Genomic DNA, 17,739 nt, shown 5'->3' on the forward strand with positions numbered 1-17,739 from the left:
AGCAAATGGAAAGTTAGTCTATTAAACAGTAAATTATCCCTCCAATGCATCTTCATTGAGGAGGGTTAATGAGTGGCTGCAGGCAGAGTGAGTGGGAAAGAGTGTGTGTGTGTATGCACAGCACGGATGTGGAACAATTGCTACATCTGGGGACCCTGGAGCCCCTGATCCAACAATAGCATTTCCATGTGCAAGGCGCTTCACAGACACCTCCTGGCGTGTGGTTTATTCAAACCAGCTTGCACTGCTCCGCCAAGCTCCCCGGCGCTCCATGTGTCCGGCCGTGCTGGGAGCAGCATCTCCTCATTGCATCTGGGCTGCTGGCTGCAAATGTTCTCCTGTGGGCTAGGGCTGGTTTGGGGAAGCCAGGCTGCAGGGCTCAGCCGCACCACAAAGCAGGGATGCAGTGCCTTGCAGACTGTCCCTCTCCTGCTGTTCCACAATGGTTCAAGGCAGTGAGACAGACTGGGTTCCCCCTACCTGGATGGTCCCTGTTGTGTTAGGCTGGGGCCAAATCCACCTGCTTGGAAGTCCTGGCACCTCCTGCATCATCTCAGAGCAGTCGGTGGATGCTGTTCCTTTCACTTGGTCCCAGGGTGGAGGTCCCCAGGCAGTAGAGCTGCCTGGCTCCTGCAGTCAGTGGGGCCACCTTCACAGAGCAGTGCTGGCCACCTTTTGGGGGTGATGTGGTGTTCACAGGGCAACTCTGGCAATGCTGGCTATGCTCTCAGGGCAGTGTGGCAGTTTGCAAGGCAATGCTGGCCACAGTCAGGGTGATGCTGTTTGTGAGGGAGGGCCTGTCCCTGGAAAGACACAGGAAAGAGTACATCCCAGCCCTGCCTGCTGCTGCTGCTGCTAACCAGGAGAGATTTACTGTGATCCCAGTGCCCCCAGCTGCCTGCACCACTCTATAATAGACCCATCAAGGGCATTGTCGTGCTACAGGAGCCCAAGAGGCACCCTAATGGGGCTGACACACAGGTCTGCTCCCACACAATGCCTTGCTCTCCCAAGCCCAGTGTGTCAGCCAGGACAAAGGCAGCCTGGCCTCCCAGCACGAGCCAAGCTGGCCAGGCATGACAGATGTGGCCCAGGACAGCCCGGCAGCCCATCCAGCACAAAATCTCTGGGGAACACTTAGAAGCTGAATGTTGTGGCCACTCTGCTCCCAACACATCTCCGGCTGGGTCTTATGGCCCCTGCTCCCCAGAGAGGTACTGCTGGTGGAGGGAAGGGCTCAAAGCACAGCCCCAGTGCAAGGGATGACAGATCCTGCAGCTGGCAATGCTCCTCAGCAGGGAGGTTGCACCTGTGCTTGTGCTGTGTTTGTGTGGCAAGGCTTTGGTAGCAGGGAGACTTCTGTGAGAAGCTGCCAGAAGCTTCCTCCATGTCCTATGGAGCCAGTCAGCTTCAAGATGGATTGACCACTGGCCAAGGCTGAGCCCATCAGAGATGGTGGTAGCAGCTCTGGGATAATGTATGTAAGAACGGGAAAAGTTTCTGCAGAACACCAGCAGCAGCTGTAGAGAAGAAAGAATATGTGAGAGGAACAACTCTGCAGACACAAAGGTCAGTGAAAGAAGAGGGGGAGGGGGTGTCCCAGGCACCAGAACAGAGATTCCCCTGCTGCCCTGGTGAAGCCCAGGGTGAGGCAGGATGTAGCCCTGCAGCCCACGGAGGTCCAGAGTGAAGCAGAGATTCACCTGCAGCCTGTGAAGGACCCCACAGCAGAGCCAGCGGATGCCCAAGGGAGGAATGTGAGAAGTCCCTGTCCTGAGGAAGAAGAAACAGCAGAGATGAAATGTGATGAACTGACCACAGCTCTCATTCCTCATCCTCTCATGTCACTGGTAGGGAGGAGGTAGAGAAAACTGGGAGTGCAGCTGAGCCCCGGAAGATGAGAGGGATGGGGAAAAATATTTTTAAGATTAGATTTTATTTCTTATTATCCTGCTCTGATCTGATGAGTGATAAATTTAACCATTTTCCCCAATTCAAGCCTGTTTTGCCCCTGTTGTTAACTGGTTATCTCTCCCTGGCCTTACCTATATTCTGATTATATTTTCTCTCCCCCGGCCAACTGAGGAGGGGAGGGACAGAGTGGCTTTGGGGGGCACCGGGTGTCCAGCCACAGCCAACCCACCAGAACCCTACTGCCAGTGTTTTAAACACTTCTGCTCTGCAGCAGCCTGATCCCACCCTGAGAAAGGCTGGGCACTGCTGTGGACAGATGACAGCCACAGCACTGCCTCAAAGCGTGGTACAAATGAACCAGGGTGTGCTGCCTCCCCTCTGCATGCCCAAATCCAGGGTGCAGCACACTGCCTTGAAGCCCAGGCATGCTGGAAGGTGCTATCATGGGACCCAGTGCCAGCCCAGCCCACGGGAGAGCCAACAGGGGCGAGCTGTGACCTGTCCTGGGTGGGAGGAAATGCCGGGGTGCTCCCCTGGGGGGCTTGGCTTCCCATTGGCAGCAATGTTTTGTTTGAAGCTTTGTAGCTGCTTCGCTTCTCTTTGCACGACAGGTCTGGCGCGTACCCTGGAACCCTTCCCCAGATCTTCCCATGGAAACTCCTACAAAAAAAAGCTTCTGCTTCATTTTAACCAAACCCAGAGCCCATCAGACGATCCAGATGGTCTCTCTCTCTATCAAGCAGTTTGGCCCAAATCCCGGTGGCAGACGGCAGGACCAGGCCTCCCCTGATAAAGAAGTTTGGGGTTTATTTTTCTCCCTGCTCCTCATCCATATTCAGAGGAACCCTGGGATTTTCCCAGGCAGCTGTTGCTTTCTGACGCCCACCCCATCAGGGTGCCTGGGTGACTTGGGATCACCCAAATGCACCAGGGGCTGAGGTGTGGGTACACAGCCTGTCCCCCCACTGCTGTCCTGGCTCAGCCCTGCTGTGTTGGCAGCCCTGGAAGGGTGTTGCTCCTGCAGCTGGAGCAGCCACTGAGGGGTCAGCCAGGGCTGGCAGCCCAGCTCAGTGGGATGCACCGTGCTGCTGGGCCATAGGGCACTGGCTGCTTGCCAGGCAGAGGCCAAACCTCACAGAGAACAGCAGGAGCTGAGCTACTACAGGAGAAAATGTGGATGTCATCCTGAAATGGAGTTTTCAGCTTCCCAGTCCTGTACTCCCACTGGAACCAGGACAGGTGTGGTGGGCTCCAGGCATGCCCTGCCAGCTCCTCTCTTTGCCAAGACCACAGCCCCGGGTCAGTGACTGGGTGTTGCTGCAGCTGGAAGCAGAGATGGACAGAACTTGCTTTTTCTGCAGATCACAGGGGTTTGCTTGGGGTGAGTGCTGAAAAAAAAATGGAGGAAACAAGATCCCTCACTCCCTCCCACCTTCCTGCCAGCATCAGAGGTAAAGGGCAGGTTAGGGAGACCTGGTTCTGCTCTGTCAGCCAAGGGGTGAAGGGGAGCTTGTGAGGGAGGGCTGTCACAAGCATCACACTGATAGCAGCCTTTTGGGAGGTACCAAGCCATTCTGAAAAAACCTTCACCCCACAAAATTCAGCCAAGGTTTGCAGTTCAGACCCCTTCAGGTGCCATTGCCTCCAGGCCCTCCCTGTGAGCCCCAGGACAGGCTGCAGGGACACCTCTGCAGAAGCTCTGCCAGCAAGGGGTCGGCTCCCAGAGTCCTGGGAAGCAGCTCATCTTCCTTGCTGTCAGGGCTGCTGGGTAGCAACGAGGAACAAACCCCTTTCATCCATCTCAGGCACAGCTTCCTCCCGGGACTGGGGCCAGAGGAAGGAGATGTCACGAAAATGCAGACAGATGATGGGAGCCGGCATTTGGGATGGAAAAGAGCTGCTGATCTGGGCCAAGCTGGTGCAGCCCTGTGTGTGTGTGTGTGTGTGTGTGTGTGTGAGGTGGCCCTCGCTGGAGCAGGACCCCAGGCAGACACCTCCCTCTTGCCCTGATTAAGAAGCCTGTGGAGTTCTATGTGCAGAGGGCATGGATTTAAGAGACACTCTGGCTCCTGGGACCTGCCACCATCCCTGCAAATATCCAGCATGCCCTGCTGCACTGAGGTGTCCATACTCACACCACCCTCCCACAGTGCTCCTGCAGTGCAACAGGCTCCCGTCTCCCCTCTTTTTATGGATTACCTCTCTGAGGAGGACATTTGTAGCAGTTGCTGCCAGAAGCCAGGGCTGTGTTGGGCACATCAAAATACCTGTTCTTTTTTTAAGGTCTCAGCACTTGGAGCCACGGGGTTACAAGTGTTTCAGGTGTCATTAATAAAACAGGGATCAGCCCTCCTGGTTACACCCTCCTGCCTTGCATTTGCAGATCTCAGGGGGAAAAAAAAATGGAAGGCAATAAAATGAAAGCAATGTTTGTGTTTTTGAGATGTCAACTGTTTAGAATCAAACTTGTAAGATTTCTTGGCTTCACTTCCTTTTGCACTGAAATAGGTGTACTTTGTCTTGTTCTTCCCTGTAGGTTAGCCAAAAAGACATTTTGGTTATTTTATTCTTAAAGGTGTTCCCCTGGAATGTTAAACAACATAGCTAATGCCACAACCAGGACTTCAAGATTTGCCATTTGTGTGTGGGGCACATATCAAAGTAGAGCTGCCACTCCAGCTGCAGGCTGGAGCGCTGAGCCGCGGGACTCAGGGGCCAGGCGCCATCCCGGGTGACAAGCGCCAGCCTGTCCCGTGCGCCCCGTGGGCTGCCAGGTCCCCGTGCCTCACCCGGACTCTGGATGATGGGTTGGGGTTTCGGGCTGCCGGGTGGGAGACAGGCCAAGGCTCCTCAGGTACATCAGGGCATGCGACAGCTCTCGGCACCCCCAGGAGAGGTGGGAATGCTCTCTCTGCGGCCGCCTGGCTCCCAGGCTCTTTCTCCCCGGGGTGTCGCTGCCCGCCGCTCTCCCGGAGAACCCGGGTGCTCCGCGAACGCAGCCCCTGTCCCAGGTGGGGGCAGCGATCCGAAGCCACCTTCCCGCACGGCCGGAGCGGTGCAGAGCCCCGACGGCTCCGGCGGCCGGGGTGCCCGTGCCCTGCCCGGCCGGGACCGCCGCTCGCTCGGCCGCCGCGGGTACCGGGGGCGCGGGGAGGGGCGCGGCGGCGGCGGGGGGGCCCGTCGGGGCGGGCAGGGCGGGAGGGAGGAGCCAGCGCGGGGGCTGAGCCTGGGCTGGCTGCGGGATGGGGCGGCAGTGAGGGTGGGCGGGTGTGCGCCGACGGGGCTCTCGCCCCGCAGCCGAGCCGCGCCGCGTCGAGCCGAGCCGCGCTCCGCTCCTCTCGCCGGTGATGCGCGGCGGCCGCACCGCCTGACCCTGCTGCCCGCTGCCATGGCGGCCCCGACCCCCGGGCGGCCGGCGGGGGTCCCGGCGGGGCTGCGGGCCGCCGCCTGGCTGCTGGCGTGCGCCGCGCTGTGCCGGGGCCGCGCCGCCGCCTGCCCGCCGCTGTGCGCCTGCAGCGGCACCACGGTGGACTGCCACGGCTCGGCCCTGCGCGCCGTGCCCCGCAGCATCCCCCGCAGCACCGAGCGCCTGTGAGTACCGCCGGGCTTTGTCCGCCGCCGCCGGGCTGCGCCGACGGGGTGCGGGAGCCCGGCGGGGCGCGGGGGCTTGTCCGAGGGCGGGGGTGGCCAAAAGCCCGAGGGGAGCGAATGCCCCGCGGGGTGCGGAACCGCTCCGGAGCCCGAGCTCGGGAGTGCGTGCGGGAGCCCGTCCGGGGTGCGTGTGCAGGCGGCTGTCCGTGGCGGGGGTGGGCAGCAGCCTGTCTGCGGTGTGTGCAAGTGCCCGCCGTGCCCGCTACGGGCACAACGCGTGCAGATGCCCGTGGGACCACGGTCGGCCGCCCTAAAGGTGCGAGTGCAAGAGCCTGGTGGGGTGGGTGATGTGCGGTGTCCCGCTGCGCCCGGGGGTTGTGTGTCTGTAAATTCCGTCCAGAGGATACGTGTGCAAAGGCCTGTTGGGTGAGTTTATGTGCACCGTCCCCTTCCTGAGGGAGGTGCAGTAGCCCGTCGAGGTGGAGAGCAGGGTTTGTGTGTAGCCCTCTCTCTGCGTGAGGGTCGTGCAAGGGCTCCGGCATATGCGAGAGCCCGCGTGTGCCAGTCTTTGTGCAAGTATGTGCAGCGGGGTTGGGGTTGGAGCAGTGCCCGAGGGAGTGGGCTGCTCCGGAGGGGGCATTTGCACTGGGGCAGCCCAGAACAGGCTGCGTGTGTGGGTCCCACACACAGGTGTGTGACCACCCCTCCAGTGACTTGTCATAGGGTAGCTACACAGTCACAGGGGTTCTCTGAGGGCTCCTGTCACCCCAAGCCCCTACCTGTGCTGGGCACCCCTTTGTCCCCAAGAAGCTCTCCTGGGAGTGCTGCACATCGTGTCAGGATCAGGTCCCATTGCCCCAGCCCCTCTTGAGATTCCCCTTGCTGTGACCAGCCTTCAGCCGTGCAGATCACCCATCGCGAGCCAGAGCTCACCCATCCTCTCCAGTCCCCTGTGGCTGCACCTCACTGCTCATCAAATCCCTTGCCACGTCCTCAGGGGTGCTGGGAGGTGTCCCTGGCTCTCTTAGCCGGGCTCCCATGAGGAAGGTTTTTCTCTCACAGTCAAGATCCAGCCGGCTGTGTGGGTCCCGTGTTACCTGCTGAGCTCCCCCGAGCAGGAGGGGGCCTCTGCTGCTGTGCCTGGCTGGGCAGGTCTGCCTGCCTGGGGTTCTGTGGCCAAGCAGGGAGAGCAGCATGAGCTGGACGTGTCCAACCTGCTGCTGGCACGCAGGAACAGCAGGAGAGCCGGGCTGTCCCCAGCCGGTCCCCTCTGCTCAGCAGCAGCAGGTGCCCCATCCCAGTAGCTGCAATGGACCATGGTGGCACAGGAGCTGTCTGGCCCTGGGGCAGGCTGCCCCCACATCCCCCTTGCAGTGCAGGGAAGTGTTGAGCTGCTATTTCCTTGGGCAGCAGAGCTGCAGGACATGTTCCAGGACAGCCACACAGTGCTCCTGTCCCTGTGCCCTGCTGTTTGCAGCTCCTGGGGTTTGACTGTGCCCTTTGCCTGCAGATGGAAGGACTGCATGCATGGACTGCAGAGAGCCTGGCAGCTGCCAGGGCTGCACCCAGCATGCTGCATCAAGAGCTCTGCAGGATACCACTTTAGAGGAGTTTTCTTTTCTCCCACCATAATTATCCTCATACAAGTGATTATTACCCAGCACAGCAACCAGGCTGCTGTGAGTTGCCATCCCATAGACCAAGTGTATGAGGTCTGAGACAGGATCCCCCTTTCTGCTGTGCCCAGGGCAGAGGGAAGGTTTATGCACAGCCTGCACCAGCCCTTTCTGTCTCTTGGAGAGTTGGCACTGAGTCCTCAGCTCTGCCCACATCCAGCCCCTTGCTCAGCACTGCTCAAGTGAAGCAATGCTGCAGTGAGCTAATGGAGGATGCCCTGTTGGGTGTCTCACTCCTGCTCTGGCAGGACATCTCTCCTGCTCTGGAGGTGGGTCCTGCTTGCTGTGTCCCATTCTGCCTCCCCTGACCTGGTCCTCCATGCCTGCTGCCATTCAGCAGCATTGGGTTTTCTGGATTTTAATGCAGCTGGTGCTGCCGGATCTTCTGTCTGGAGTGAGCTAGACATGCTTGCTCTCTCGTGGGTGTTGTCTGCTGGATAACTACTTCCTGCTGTTTTGCACACCCATGCAGGTGCTGGAGGGTGTCTGTGCAGAGCAGGTCTATCTCCTAGCAGTGAAATCCTGCTGTAACAGCTCGTAAGTGAGTTTCAATTCCCTGTAAGCAGGCTGCAGCCTTGCAGTCTCCAGCTCCTCCGTGTTCGATGGAGCAAGGTCAGCAGGCAGCCACAGGGGAGCCTGCAGCAGGGGCTGTGCCAGGACTTGCTCTCTCCAGGGTCAGCTCTCTGTGGGCAGTCATCAGCCTCTCACCAGTGCCCCTCACTGCCATTCCTCTTTTCCCAAGCCCTGAGATGCACAGCACGAGCAATGCCAGCCTCACCACGCATTCCACAGTGGCAGTGAGCAGGGATGTCTCTGCTGTTGAATTTCTTGCCTGTTGTTTGCCAGTGCAGTGTCTAGAGCCTCCAGGCTTTCTCCAGCCTCCCACCTGGCTGAGCCCCATGGGTCAAGCCCCTGGGCAGGGCAGCCAGGCCTGCTGGCAGTGCCATTGTGGGGACTCAGGCAGCAGCGTGCTGTGATGAGGTTTGTGCTCTGTTGCTTTTGCAATACAGCCTTTCCTTTGAAGAACAGGGAATTACTTGCCTTGCAGAGTCACTGCAACTTTGGAGAATCACGGGCTGGGGAAAAATTGTCTTCTGTTTCAGCTTGCCCTGTGATATCATCCTGGTGGGTGCTGTGCTGCTGGGAGAGAGTAAGGGCTGCAGATGTGTCCAGGATGGACCATGAGTGATGGTTGCAAGGGGGGACACAGGACCCCTCTTGCCTTGTACCAGGGCACAGCACACTGATCCCTAAGTGCCTTTTAGTCTGCAGCCCAACATAAATGGGGGTTGTGCACCTGCCCTCTGGCTGGATCGGGGATGAGCAAGGTGGGAAGCACCAAAGTCTCTGGGCACTTTTCACAGATGCCTGTGCTCCTGCCTACACTTCTGGCAAGCACAACAGAGGCCTGAAGGCTTTGTAGGCAGGACGGGGTGATAATCCTCCAGCACTACAGTGTTATCTGCTTCCAGGAGTCCCTCAGGCCTCAGCCACCAGAGAAGAGTTGTGGGAGAAGGTCACAATTTCCTTCCCCATTTGCTTGCTTTTCTTTCTTTTTTCCTTTGAAAGTGTCTCTGAAGAGCAGACTGCCTTGTTGAGGAGGTGGATAGCTCTCCCCACGCCAGCAGGATCAGTGCAAATTGGCCACTGTCAAATGGCAGCTTCCAGCCCAGCTCTTTGCTTGTAGGGGATGAATTGGCTGTGATGGCATGTGACTTTTTCCTGCTATTTAATTTTTTGGCTGACAATTGAGAATTGCCCCACTTGCCCCTTTTGCCTCCTCTCTGATGAGCTGAACATCATCCCCCATCTCAGTGCGGGCTCTGCTGTGTCCCTCCCCCCATGTGGAAGGCAGCAGAGTTGGGTTTGGGGGTCCCCATCACTGCACCCCTCTTGGCTCTGGCTGTTCCTTTCCAGAGTTCCTGGCCTCATCATTTAATGGGGCTTCTGTTTGCCTGGTTCCCAAACTTTGGGGGTTTGCCTGTGCTGAAATGGGCCCCATGCAGTCTGTAGCCAGGCTGCCATCCCTGTGTCTGCATTGGTGGAGGGAAGGGGTGCTGAGCCACAGCCTTTGGGTGTGGGAGCCCCATGCCAGGGTGGCTGCACCTGGAGCACTCCTGCATACTGCCCAACCATCCCCTGCCAAAATTCCAGCAGCAAGCTCTAGTCCAGAGCATGTTTAATGCATTCACCTGCATCTACCTCTCGCCAGTTAATCAAAATGTCTTGCAGCAGCCAGGCTGGTGTATCACAGCAGCACTCCTGCATTCCACTCCAGTTATTGGGCTGCCTCTCCTTTCAGGGGCTTCAGGCAATGCTCCTTCTTAGGAAGCACCTTGAGGAAGTCAACCTGTCCCATCCCTGAAGTGGCCAGGCAAGTTCCCAGTGAGCAGTCTGGTTGCAGAGGGTCTGTGCAGGCTCTGCAGAGCTCTGGAGCAGCATGCAGGACCTTGGTCCAGCCAGGGCAGTGCGTGGCTGGCCCTGCAGCCCTCAGCTCTCAGGAGAGGTAGTGCTGGGCACTGGGAGGATGCAGGCTGGCTTGGGAAGGTAGCCTGCCCAGCCCACCGCAGTGGCTTCTTTGGGAGCCTTCCTGGACAGAGGAAATTTGCAATTCTATTCCAATTTCTCCCTTCAGCTACGTCCAAGGCAGATGCTGTCTATATATTGCCATGGTAACGCTGCGTTCTCACTCTCTATGGAATTGCATGCTGGAAAAATATTAGTTTAAAAAACTATGTCGTGTTTGTATTGACTGAAGTGGAGGCTGATAGTGGAGGATCTATTGTCCCCAGGTTGGGAAAAGTCACCAGTAACAGGCAATAAAGCCAGGCAGATTGGCCTCTGGTGACCACTTCTCACCCCACACAGCAATTGCTTCCCTATAAACCCTTCCCTGGCTCTGTTTTATTGCATCTTTTAAAACAGATATTTTTGCCTTAAATGTGCTGCCACTTTGGTCCTCCAGAGTGATGCATTGTGCTAACAGCAGTTCCTTGCTGCTGAGGTGGGAGCAAGGAAGGGGAGCTGTTTCCAGCTTTAATTGTGGGTCTCCCACGGGCACCTTTCAATGCTGTTGCTGCTGTGCCCAGGTCCCAGGGTGGACTGGCATGGTGGCCACGGTGCCAGTGCACGGCAGCACACACAGAACCAGCCCAGTTACAGAAAGGGACTCCAACAGGATGTGCATTTGCTTTGAGCTTCATTCTCTCCCCTACTTCATTGCTTCCTATCAAAACTCTGGCTGGCAGAAGAGTGAGCAGCTATAGAAGGCTGAGGATGCAGGCTTCCAGTGCGAGGAGTTCCAAGGCCAGCTCCAGCAGCTGGCCCCTGTCCCTGCTCGAGGAACAGCCAGGGATGGCAGTGGTAGGAGTGGGGAGAGGAGCAGAGGATTTCCTGCTATACAGCACCAGGATGCCAGTTAGCGATGGGAGCAGTAAGGATAGCCAGGTCCTTGGGGCCCTGGCACTGCTGGGAGTGAGAAGGAAATGGGGTGGAATGAGGGGACCTCTCCATGGTGTTTCTGTGGGGTTGGCCCAAGGTTGTCCCCACAAGAATCATCTCAGACCTCCCTGCTACATTCAGGCTCTGAGGCTGTGCTGACTGCCTGCTTCCCCAGCATGCATTTTGGATGCACTTGCTGCTCAAAATAGCAGAGGCAAGTGTCCTATGGGGGAGAGAGGCTGCTAGAGGAGGAAGATCAGAAAAAGGGAAAATTAATTTTTAAAGCGATGCAGCCAAGGAGCAGCCCTGGGCACCAACAGTGAGAGAGATGCAAGCTCCTAGCCCTGGATATTTCTTGGTTGGAGGAAGCCCTGCATCCCAAATGGGATGCTCCAGGATACCCATCTGGGACTGAGTAGGCATCTATAACTGAGCCGTTCAGGTGCACTTGTCCTCTCATCCCTGGTATGAGCAGCTCCAGGAGGGATAAGCCAAAGAGGTTTTGCTGTAGGAGATGCAAAGTGGAACTCAATCCAGTGAGTGGCAGGATGCAGCCTGAGGGCTGGGCAGCCTCCCCTGCCCTGGGAAGCAGAGGAGCTAGAGAGCAGCCCCTCACCAGGCTACGCAGCACAGCATAAAAAGCCAAATTTCTTGGCTATCCCAGAAAATCTGTTCTCTTGGCTGAGTCTCAGTTTCCACATTTGTGATACACAAATGCCCTGCTGCCTTTTCGCTCTCCCGCTGGGGTTCAGGGAGGTTATTTATTAATTTTTAACTTGAAGGTGGTACACCACAATGCTGTGTGAGTGTAAAGCATTCCCTGACTGCGAGCAGCTAATGGCTGTGGCATGAAAACCCCAGAGAGAAGTTAGGAGAACAGAAAGCCCTTGCATCCTCACTGTTACTTGCATGATCGATGCTGTTTGTAATGCTTAAAGATCTGTCGTGATGCTAACCTGCTGTAGAGCCTCCTGTGCTGTGGGGCCATGGCTGTGCTTGGGGCTTGGGTCCCCTTTGGCTAAGGGCAGTGATTCCCAGATGAACCCCAACAGCACACAGCTGCTCTTGGCTCTGCTGGTTGGGCACCTGCAGGCAGCTGGTGGGGCTGGTGCTGGGTGAGTGACACCCTGAAGGGACTGCCATGTATCCCTTGGGCACCTTTGCTCTTCTTGAGGGATGTGGTCAGAACAGGGATGGGATGGAAAAGGAGAAGAGGGTGCTGAGCCCCTTGTGCAGCTGTGTCAGCCCAGGATGTGTGTGTGACCAGTGTCTCCTCCCTAAGCAGTGGCAGCAGCACCCTGTAATTCCCTGGTATTGGAGGGGATGGAGTTAGCAACCAGCCATGGCCATATGGGCTCCAGAGAGCTGGTGAATGTGGTGCTGTGCTGGAGGGGACCAGCTCTTGCAGGACTGGGAAGGGCCTCTGCCCCACATTTCTTTGTTTGAGCAGCTCAGTGGGCTAAGTTACATTCAAGCAGCCGGCTAAAATCTTGAGAAGACTTGAAAAATGCAATAAAAGTGTAGGATGAAAGGTTGCAGCTGCTCTGTCCCCAGTGCTGAGCACAGGGGTCAGTCTGGAGTCTAAGCCTCATCCCTGTTTCCATTAGCAGTCTGTGTGATGGGACACAAGCTGCTTCTGACAGTGGCAGATGCCACTAGGCTGGGGGGGATGCAGGAGGGCTGGAGAATGGGCTGAGGTTTCAGAGTGGCCTTGGTGAATGGGAGGAATGAGCTGACAGAAAGGAGGTTGATGCCTGGGGACTCGAGGAAAGTGTTGGTGGGAGGCAATCACCAGAAGCACAGATGTGGAAAGGAGCACAAACAGAGCCCTGCCGGTCAGAGAGGCCCTGAGGCCTCTTGTGCCCTTGGGCTGGGGGATTGCTGTGGGAAAGAGGCCTGCAGGGGCAAGGGAGCAGCCAGATCTCTGCACCATGGTGGCCTGGGCAGGCAGAGATGGGGTTCACATGCTGCGGGAGGGGTTCAGGTCAGAGTTTTGATAATGGTGCTGGAATAAGGCACAGGGTAGTGTCAGTGCCTGTCCTTGAAGGAGCAGTGTGTGCATCTGCCTGGATTGATGGAGGGTGGCAGAGGCACTGCTGTGGGGTGTGTGACCTTCCAGCCTTCATTTCTCTGCTTCCCTGATTATTATCTGGCACTGCTGGCTCCAGCTGGGGTCAGGGCTCTGGGATGAGGGCTGTGGAGCTGCTGGGAGGGGAGCCATGCCCTTGGGGGCCGGAGCTCTGAGGCAAGGGCAGGGAAGGCAGAGCAGTGAAGATCGTCAAGGAGGGACGGATCTCACGGACAATACACAGACCAGCCCCACTGGGGGAGGGACAGCCCTTGCAGCAGGCACCACAGGAGCACAGATCCTTCTCCAGCAGCCCCTGCAGTCACTGCCCAGAGCTGTGGGCACCTGCTCTGTGCTGGCCCTGATGGGCCAGGGCACATTTTGGTGCTGGTGGGTGCCAATGCAGGAATCCATCTCACAGGCTTTCCCTCTGCATTCTTTAAAGCGGGATTCCAGGGAGCAGAGCCGGATTTCTGCCTCATCAGGAGAGCAGAGCTGAGCTGAGCCACAAGGACAGGAGTCACATGTGTGCTGAATAGCTGATGCTTTGCAAGAGTAGGGATCCTGGGATTGCACTGTCTGCTCCTTCTTGCTCCTGATAAATCAGTGCCCAGGGAAATATCATTCATGTTGGCTGTATTTAATAAATTAACTCTCAGCATTTGTGCTCTCTGAGGTTGTTACTGAGTTAGTGTAGCTCCAAACCCTGCAAAGGGAAAAGACACATCAGACCCCCTGGGAATGGATAAGCCATCCAAAGCTAGAAACCAAATATAAACCCAGACTATGCAAATCCAGTCTAACGAACCCTGCTGCAGCGCAGACATCCCATCTGGGAGCGGGATGATCCACAAGCAATGTAGCAAAGGGACTGATTGTTTTAATGACTTTCCTCTTCCCAGGCAGAATGGGAGGGGGGTTTCTGAAACTTGAGGGTTGCAAATGAAAATCTGCTGCCTCTCCATCAGCAGTGTGAGATGTGGGATGCTGGGGGGGCAGAGGAAAGCAGCCTGAATGAACTTGAGGATGCTTTCTGGTGTTAAATCCTTTGAATTAGCGAGGAAAGAGCACGCCTTGTGTTTCTGCTTTCAAGTCATAGTCCAGAAATACAACCAATCTGCTGGGCAGCTCCCCAGACACATCACTCCTTATTGAAGCTCTGCTGTGTGGAGCAGGGCAGAGTGTTTTGCTTCACTAGGAAAGGGCATGGAGGCAGTGGGTGACCAGCTGAGCAGCAGGGATCCGGCTTTCTGGGCACTGCAGACTGTAATTTATCTCCATGAGGAACTGAAGGGGGTTCAGAGGGGAAAAATGTCATGAAGTTAAATGGCAGTGTTGCCTCGGCATCCTTACAAATAAGCTTTACCTGCTGTTCGTTCCCATCTGGGTTGCAAAGGCCATCATTTACCTGAACAAAGGCATGGAAGGATGCTGGGAGCAGTTGTCAGGGAGCACAAGGAGCTAGTTCCTGAGGGAGGAGGACTGTCAGGGGGCCCTAGACACAGCCCCACTTGGGGATTGCCACCAGCCCCACTGCTGAAGTTCCCCGAGGATGCTCTGCAAGCATGGAAGAAGCAGAGGCTGGGCTGTGTGGGCAGCAGAGCCCAGGGTAGCTGGTCCTGGCAGTGCCTTCTGGTACTCCAGTCTTTGGGCTGCACTGACCCAGCAGATGCCTTGGAGAGAGGGCAGAGCCTGGTTTTGGCATGTGCAGGGACTGGCCGTGTTTAGTCTGTGGCTTCTGTGGCTTCTTTGGTGTTCCCATGCTCTGCCTGTGCTCTGCCTCTGGCTAAGGCTCTGGGATGCCAGTGCTCTGAGGACAGCACCACCCTGGGCTTTGCAGGCTGGGGTCTAAGTCCTGCCTTTCAGGTTGGGCAGTTCTAAATCAAGCCCCTCTGCTCTGTCCCTCTGCAATGCTGGAGATGTCTCAACTTCCAGTTACGCATTGTACTGGAATTGTAGGTAGGTAAGGTTAACGGTAGGTATGTTTAAAGGAAGGTGACATGGGAACCCTCCCTCACAGGAGCTCGAATGGGTGCCATTGCCTCCAGCTTGGTCCCCAGCCTGGCCCTGGGGATCTTCCAGGCAATCTTTGCCAAGGAACCTTTAGGACATTTGGAGAAAACCACTCCTGAAGCTGTGATTTCTCCCTGCCCTTAGCTGACTCTGGGGCTGTGGTCCATCAGGAGGTGGGCACACAGCTGTACATACCAAACGACCCCGTTTGTGGTGACAAATGTCCCTGAAACATGTCACACACCCCAGAGCTTGGTGCCTGGGATTTACAGCCTGACTGACCACGGTTTTTGCTCCCACTCAGGGGGTCAGCTCCTTCTGATTTGGAGACCCGTCCCCGGCAGCCCGCTGTGCTCTCTGCGAGCCGGTCGGACTGGGAGCCGTGGGGCTGCAGAGCCCAATTGTGGGTTTCAGTTTAATCACTGGGGCTGAGGAACCTCTATTCATTCCGGCTCGCATTCATCTGTGTCCTAGTAACGCTGCTCTCCCAACCTCCTTCCCAGCGCGGCGCACACGGCTGGATAATGGCAGGAGCCCGGCAATCGCGGGGCTGAATAGCGCTGTAATTACGGGGCTGTAATGGCGAGCTGGAACTCATTAGCCATTATCAGCCGTTCCAGCGGGACAATGGCAGCACCCCGGGGTGCGCGGCTGCGCTGCTGCCCCCGCTGGCCCTACACGCTGCTCGGCGGCCCCGGGGCCGGCCCGCCGCTGACCTTGGCCCCCGCACGGCTGCAGAACCGGGCGGAGGGGAGCTTTGGCTCTGGATGGGAATGATGGGCTGTGTGTTCAGCCAGCCATGTGACGTGAGGCATTCCTGCTCCCTGCTCCCGCTGTCAGGGCTCAGGAAGTTACAGACCCCCCCGTGGGGCTGCCCGAGCACCCCAAGCTGCTCCATAGTGGCACTTTCCTGTCGCTTTCCTTCCCTGGCTCCAGCCGCTCATCCTTCACTTGACTGACTTCTCCCGTAGTTTATTCGTTTTCCCTTTGTTTTTTGTGTCCGTGTTCAGTGCAGGCAGTGGGTCTCCGGCATGGGAGCCCTCCCTGGGCTCTGCCTTGGCGTAGGCACCCTCCATGCCCAGCACATGCCTTGGGCAGGCTGGCTGATGGCAAGGAGCAAAGGCTGCTGCGCTTTGTGATGTCTCCTGCAATAGAGGGCTGCACAGAGATCCCCAGCTCTGCAGACTGTGGGTCCCAGAGCTGATGGTCCTGCTTTTCCCACAGTGATCATACCCTGTAATGCAGAAAGGCGCTGCAAAGCTGACTGCGAGGTGCAAATCTCTGCAGCTTCTGGCTTGATGTATTTTAAAGCAGGATAATCCTAGCAGGAGCGTGCTGGAGAGCATGGCTGAGGAGAGCTGGGGAAGGTGCAACCAGCAGGCTGGGAGCAGAGGTCCTGTGTGTCCAGGAGTGGGACATGTTGTCCTGGTGCTCAGCAGAGCCTGGGCAGGACCCAGGCCATGGGTGGGTGTAGGTACCCCTTATTTCCACCAGCAGAATGAGCAAGGAGGGGCGGCATCTTCTTCCTGGCTGCATTGCCTGTCCCTGTGCTCACCCAGGGCTTTTGAAGGAGAGAGTGTAGCCACAAAGCAGCTTGTCCTGTGCAAGCTTCTCTTGGCAGGTGAAACCTGAGTGTGGCTTATTCTCCAGGTAGAAGGTGTGAAATGGCTGTGCACTGAACCGGTTGTGATGCAAGGATAATGGCAGGAGCCATTATCATGTAAGTGTCACTTATACTTGTAAGTGTCTTGCAGCTGGGTATTTGCAGGGATCCTGCTGTTCTGGCGACTTTTGTTTGTTTCTTGTTACCCTCGCCTTCTCTAAACAACTCTAGATGCGTTTGGGATGACCCTAGCAGGTGTTAGCTACATTTGCAGAAAGGGGTGACATGTATCCCAGGGGGACATCTGGAACGGGAACAGGGAGGAGCCAGAGAGCCCCTTCCTCTTGTTGCCTTACGGTCCATGAAAGATGCCAGCTTACCCAGGCACAGCCAGGTTCTGTGTGCCCAGCACTGCTGGTCATTGAGGATGAGGGTCCTCTCTGGAGTCAGGCCGTTCCTGGGGCCTGGTGAGGGGCCACAGAATTGCACCAGCCCCTACTGTCCTTTGGGCCCTGCTTGCCGTTTTTGGGGAGGTACTGGGGAGGCCCAGTGCTTGGCTACCTCTTGAGCGCTTCCTCGCTAATTTCTTCCCCTTCTCTCCGCAGGGAGCTCAATGGCAACAACATAACACGAATCAACAAGAATGACTTTGCCGGGCTGAAGCAGCTCCGTGTCCTGTGAGTTCTGATGAGGGGCCAGATACCCCCACCTTGGTGGATACTGTGCTTGCTTTGTGGCCCCTCCTAGGGCTGCTGGAGTTAGTCTCTTTCTGTGGGTCTCAGCCAGCAGGGCTGGAGGGTGTTGTGCTGGGCTGAGTCTCCTGGATTTCCAGCTGGGAGACAGTGGGAAGGGTCTGGGTTGTGCTGAGGGGATAATGGGAGTGAGGTGCCCTGGGTCAAAAGAAGCAATGGGGGCACTGGGGACCACTTTTGCAGAAAGCTGACCCCTTCTCTCTGCAGGCAGCTGATGGAAAACCAGATCAGCGTGGTGGAGCGTGGGGCGTTTGATGACATGAAGGAGCTTGAGCGGCTGTGAGTGTCTGGTCATGGAGGGAGGTTGGTGAGGGGCTGCTGGATTTATGGCAGAGAGCATCCTTTCCTTTTTTCCTTAAACCCTAATGTATCAGTGCTGCCTGACTTCAAACAGCTTCTCTTCTGCGTGGCAGTGGTATTTTACAGTTTGGGAAGCACACCTATTTCTGTTTCTATAGATCTTAGAGTCCTTTCTGATGCTTTTGAAGTGAGGAGCAGGTTAAACACAAATGACTTTTGCTGTATCAGCTGTGTCCTGTGTGTTAGCAAGGGAGCTGTAAGTTCTGGTCCAGCACTCAGTAAAATAGCTCAGCAGTTTAAAAATCCCAAGCTGCTCGAGCAAATATGAGGAGCTGAGCAGAGCAGCAGGTTAAGAGCGCAGTTAAGCAGCAGTCAGCAGTT

The 17,739-nt window shown here is 56.8% G+C and overlaps 1 protein-coding gene across 2 annotated transcripts in view; it reads left to right on the top strand.

The window, feature by feature from the left end:
* Positions 1 to 4,765: 4,765 nt before the first annotated feature.
* Positions 4,766 to 17,739, top strand: part of SLIT1 (slit guidance ligand 1) — a 60,551-nt gene continuing 47,577 nt past the window's right edge. For both annotated transcript variants that reach the window (XR_012581122.1, XM_005481594.4), the window contains exons 1-3: positions 4,766 to 5,505; positions 16,912 to 16,983; positions 17,266 to 17,337. Coding sequence is in view for 1 of the 2 variants with exons in the window: in XM_005481594.4 (XP_005481651.2) it covers positions 4,781 to 5,505; positions 16,912 to 16,983; positions 17,266 to 17,337 (869 nt within the window). In the remaining variant the exon portion in view is untranslated. The remainder of the gene's footprint in view (positions 5,506 to 16,911; positions 16,984 to 17,265; positions 17,338 to 17,739) is intronic.

The sequence above is a fragment of the Zonotrichia albicollis genome, chromosome 7 (genome assembly GCF_047830755.1).
Source record: "Zonotrichia albicollis isolate bZonAlb1 chromosome 7, bZonAlb1.hap1, whole genome shotgun sequence".
Taxonomy (NCBI): Eukaryota; Metazoa; Chordata; class Aves; order Passeriformes; family Passerellidae; genus Zonotrichia; species Zonotrichia albicollis.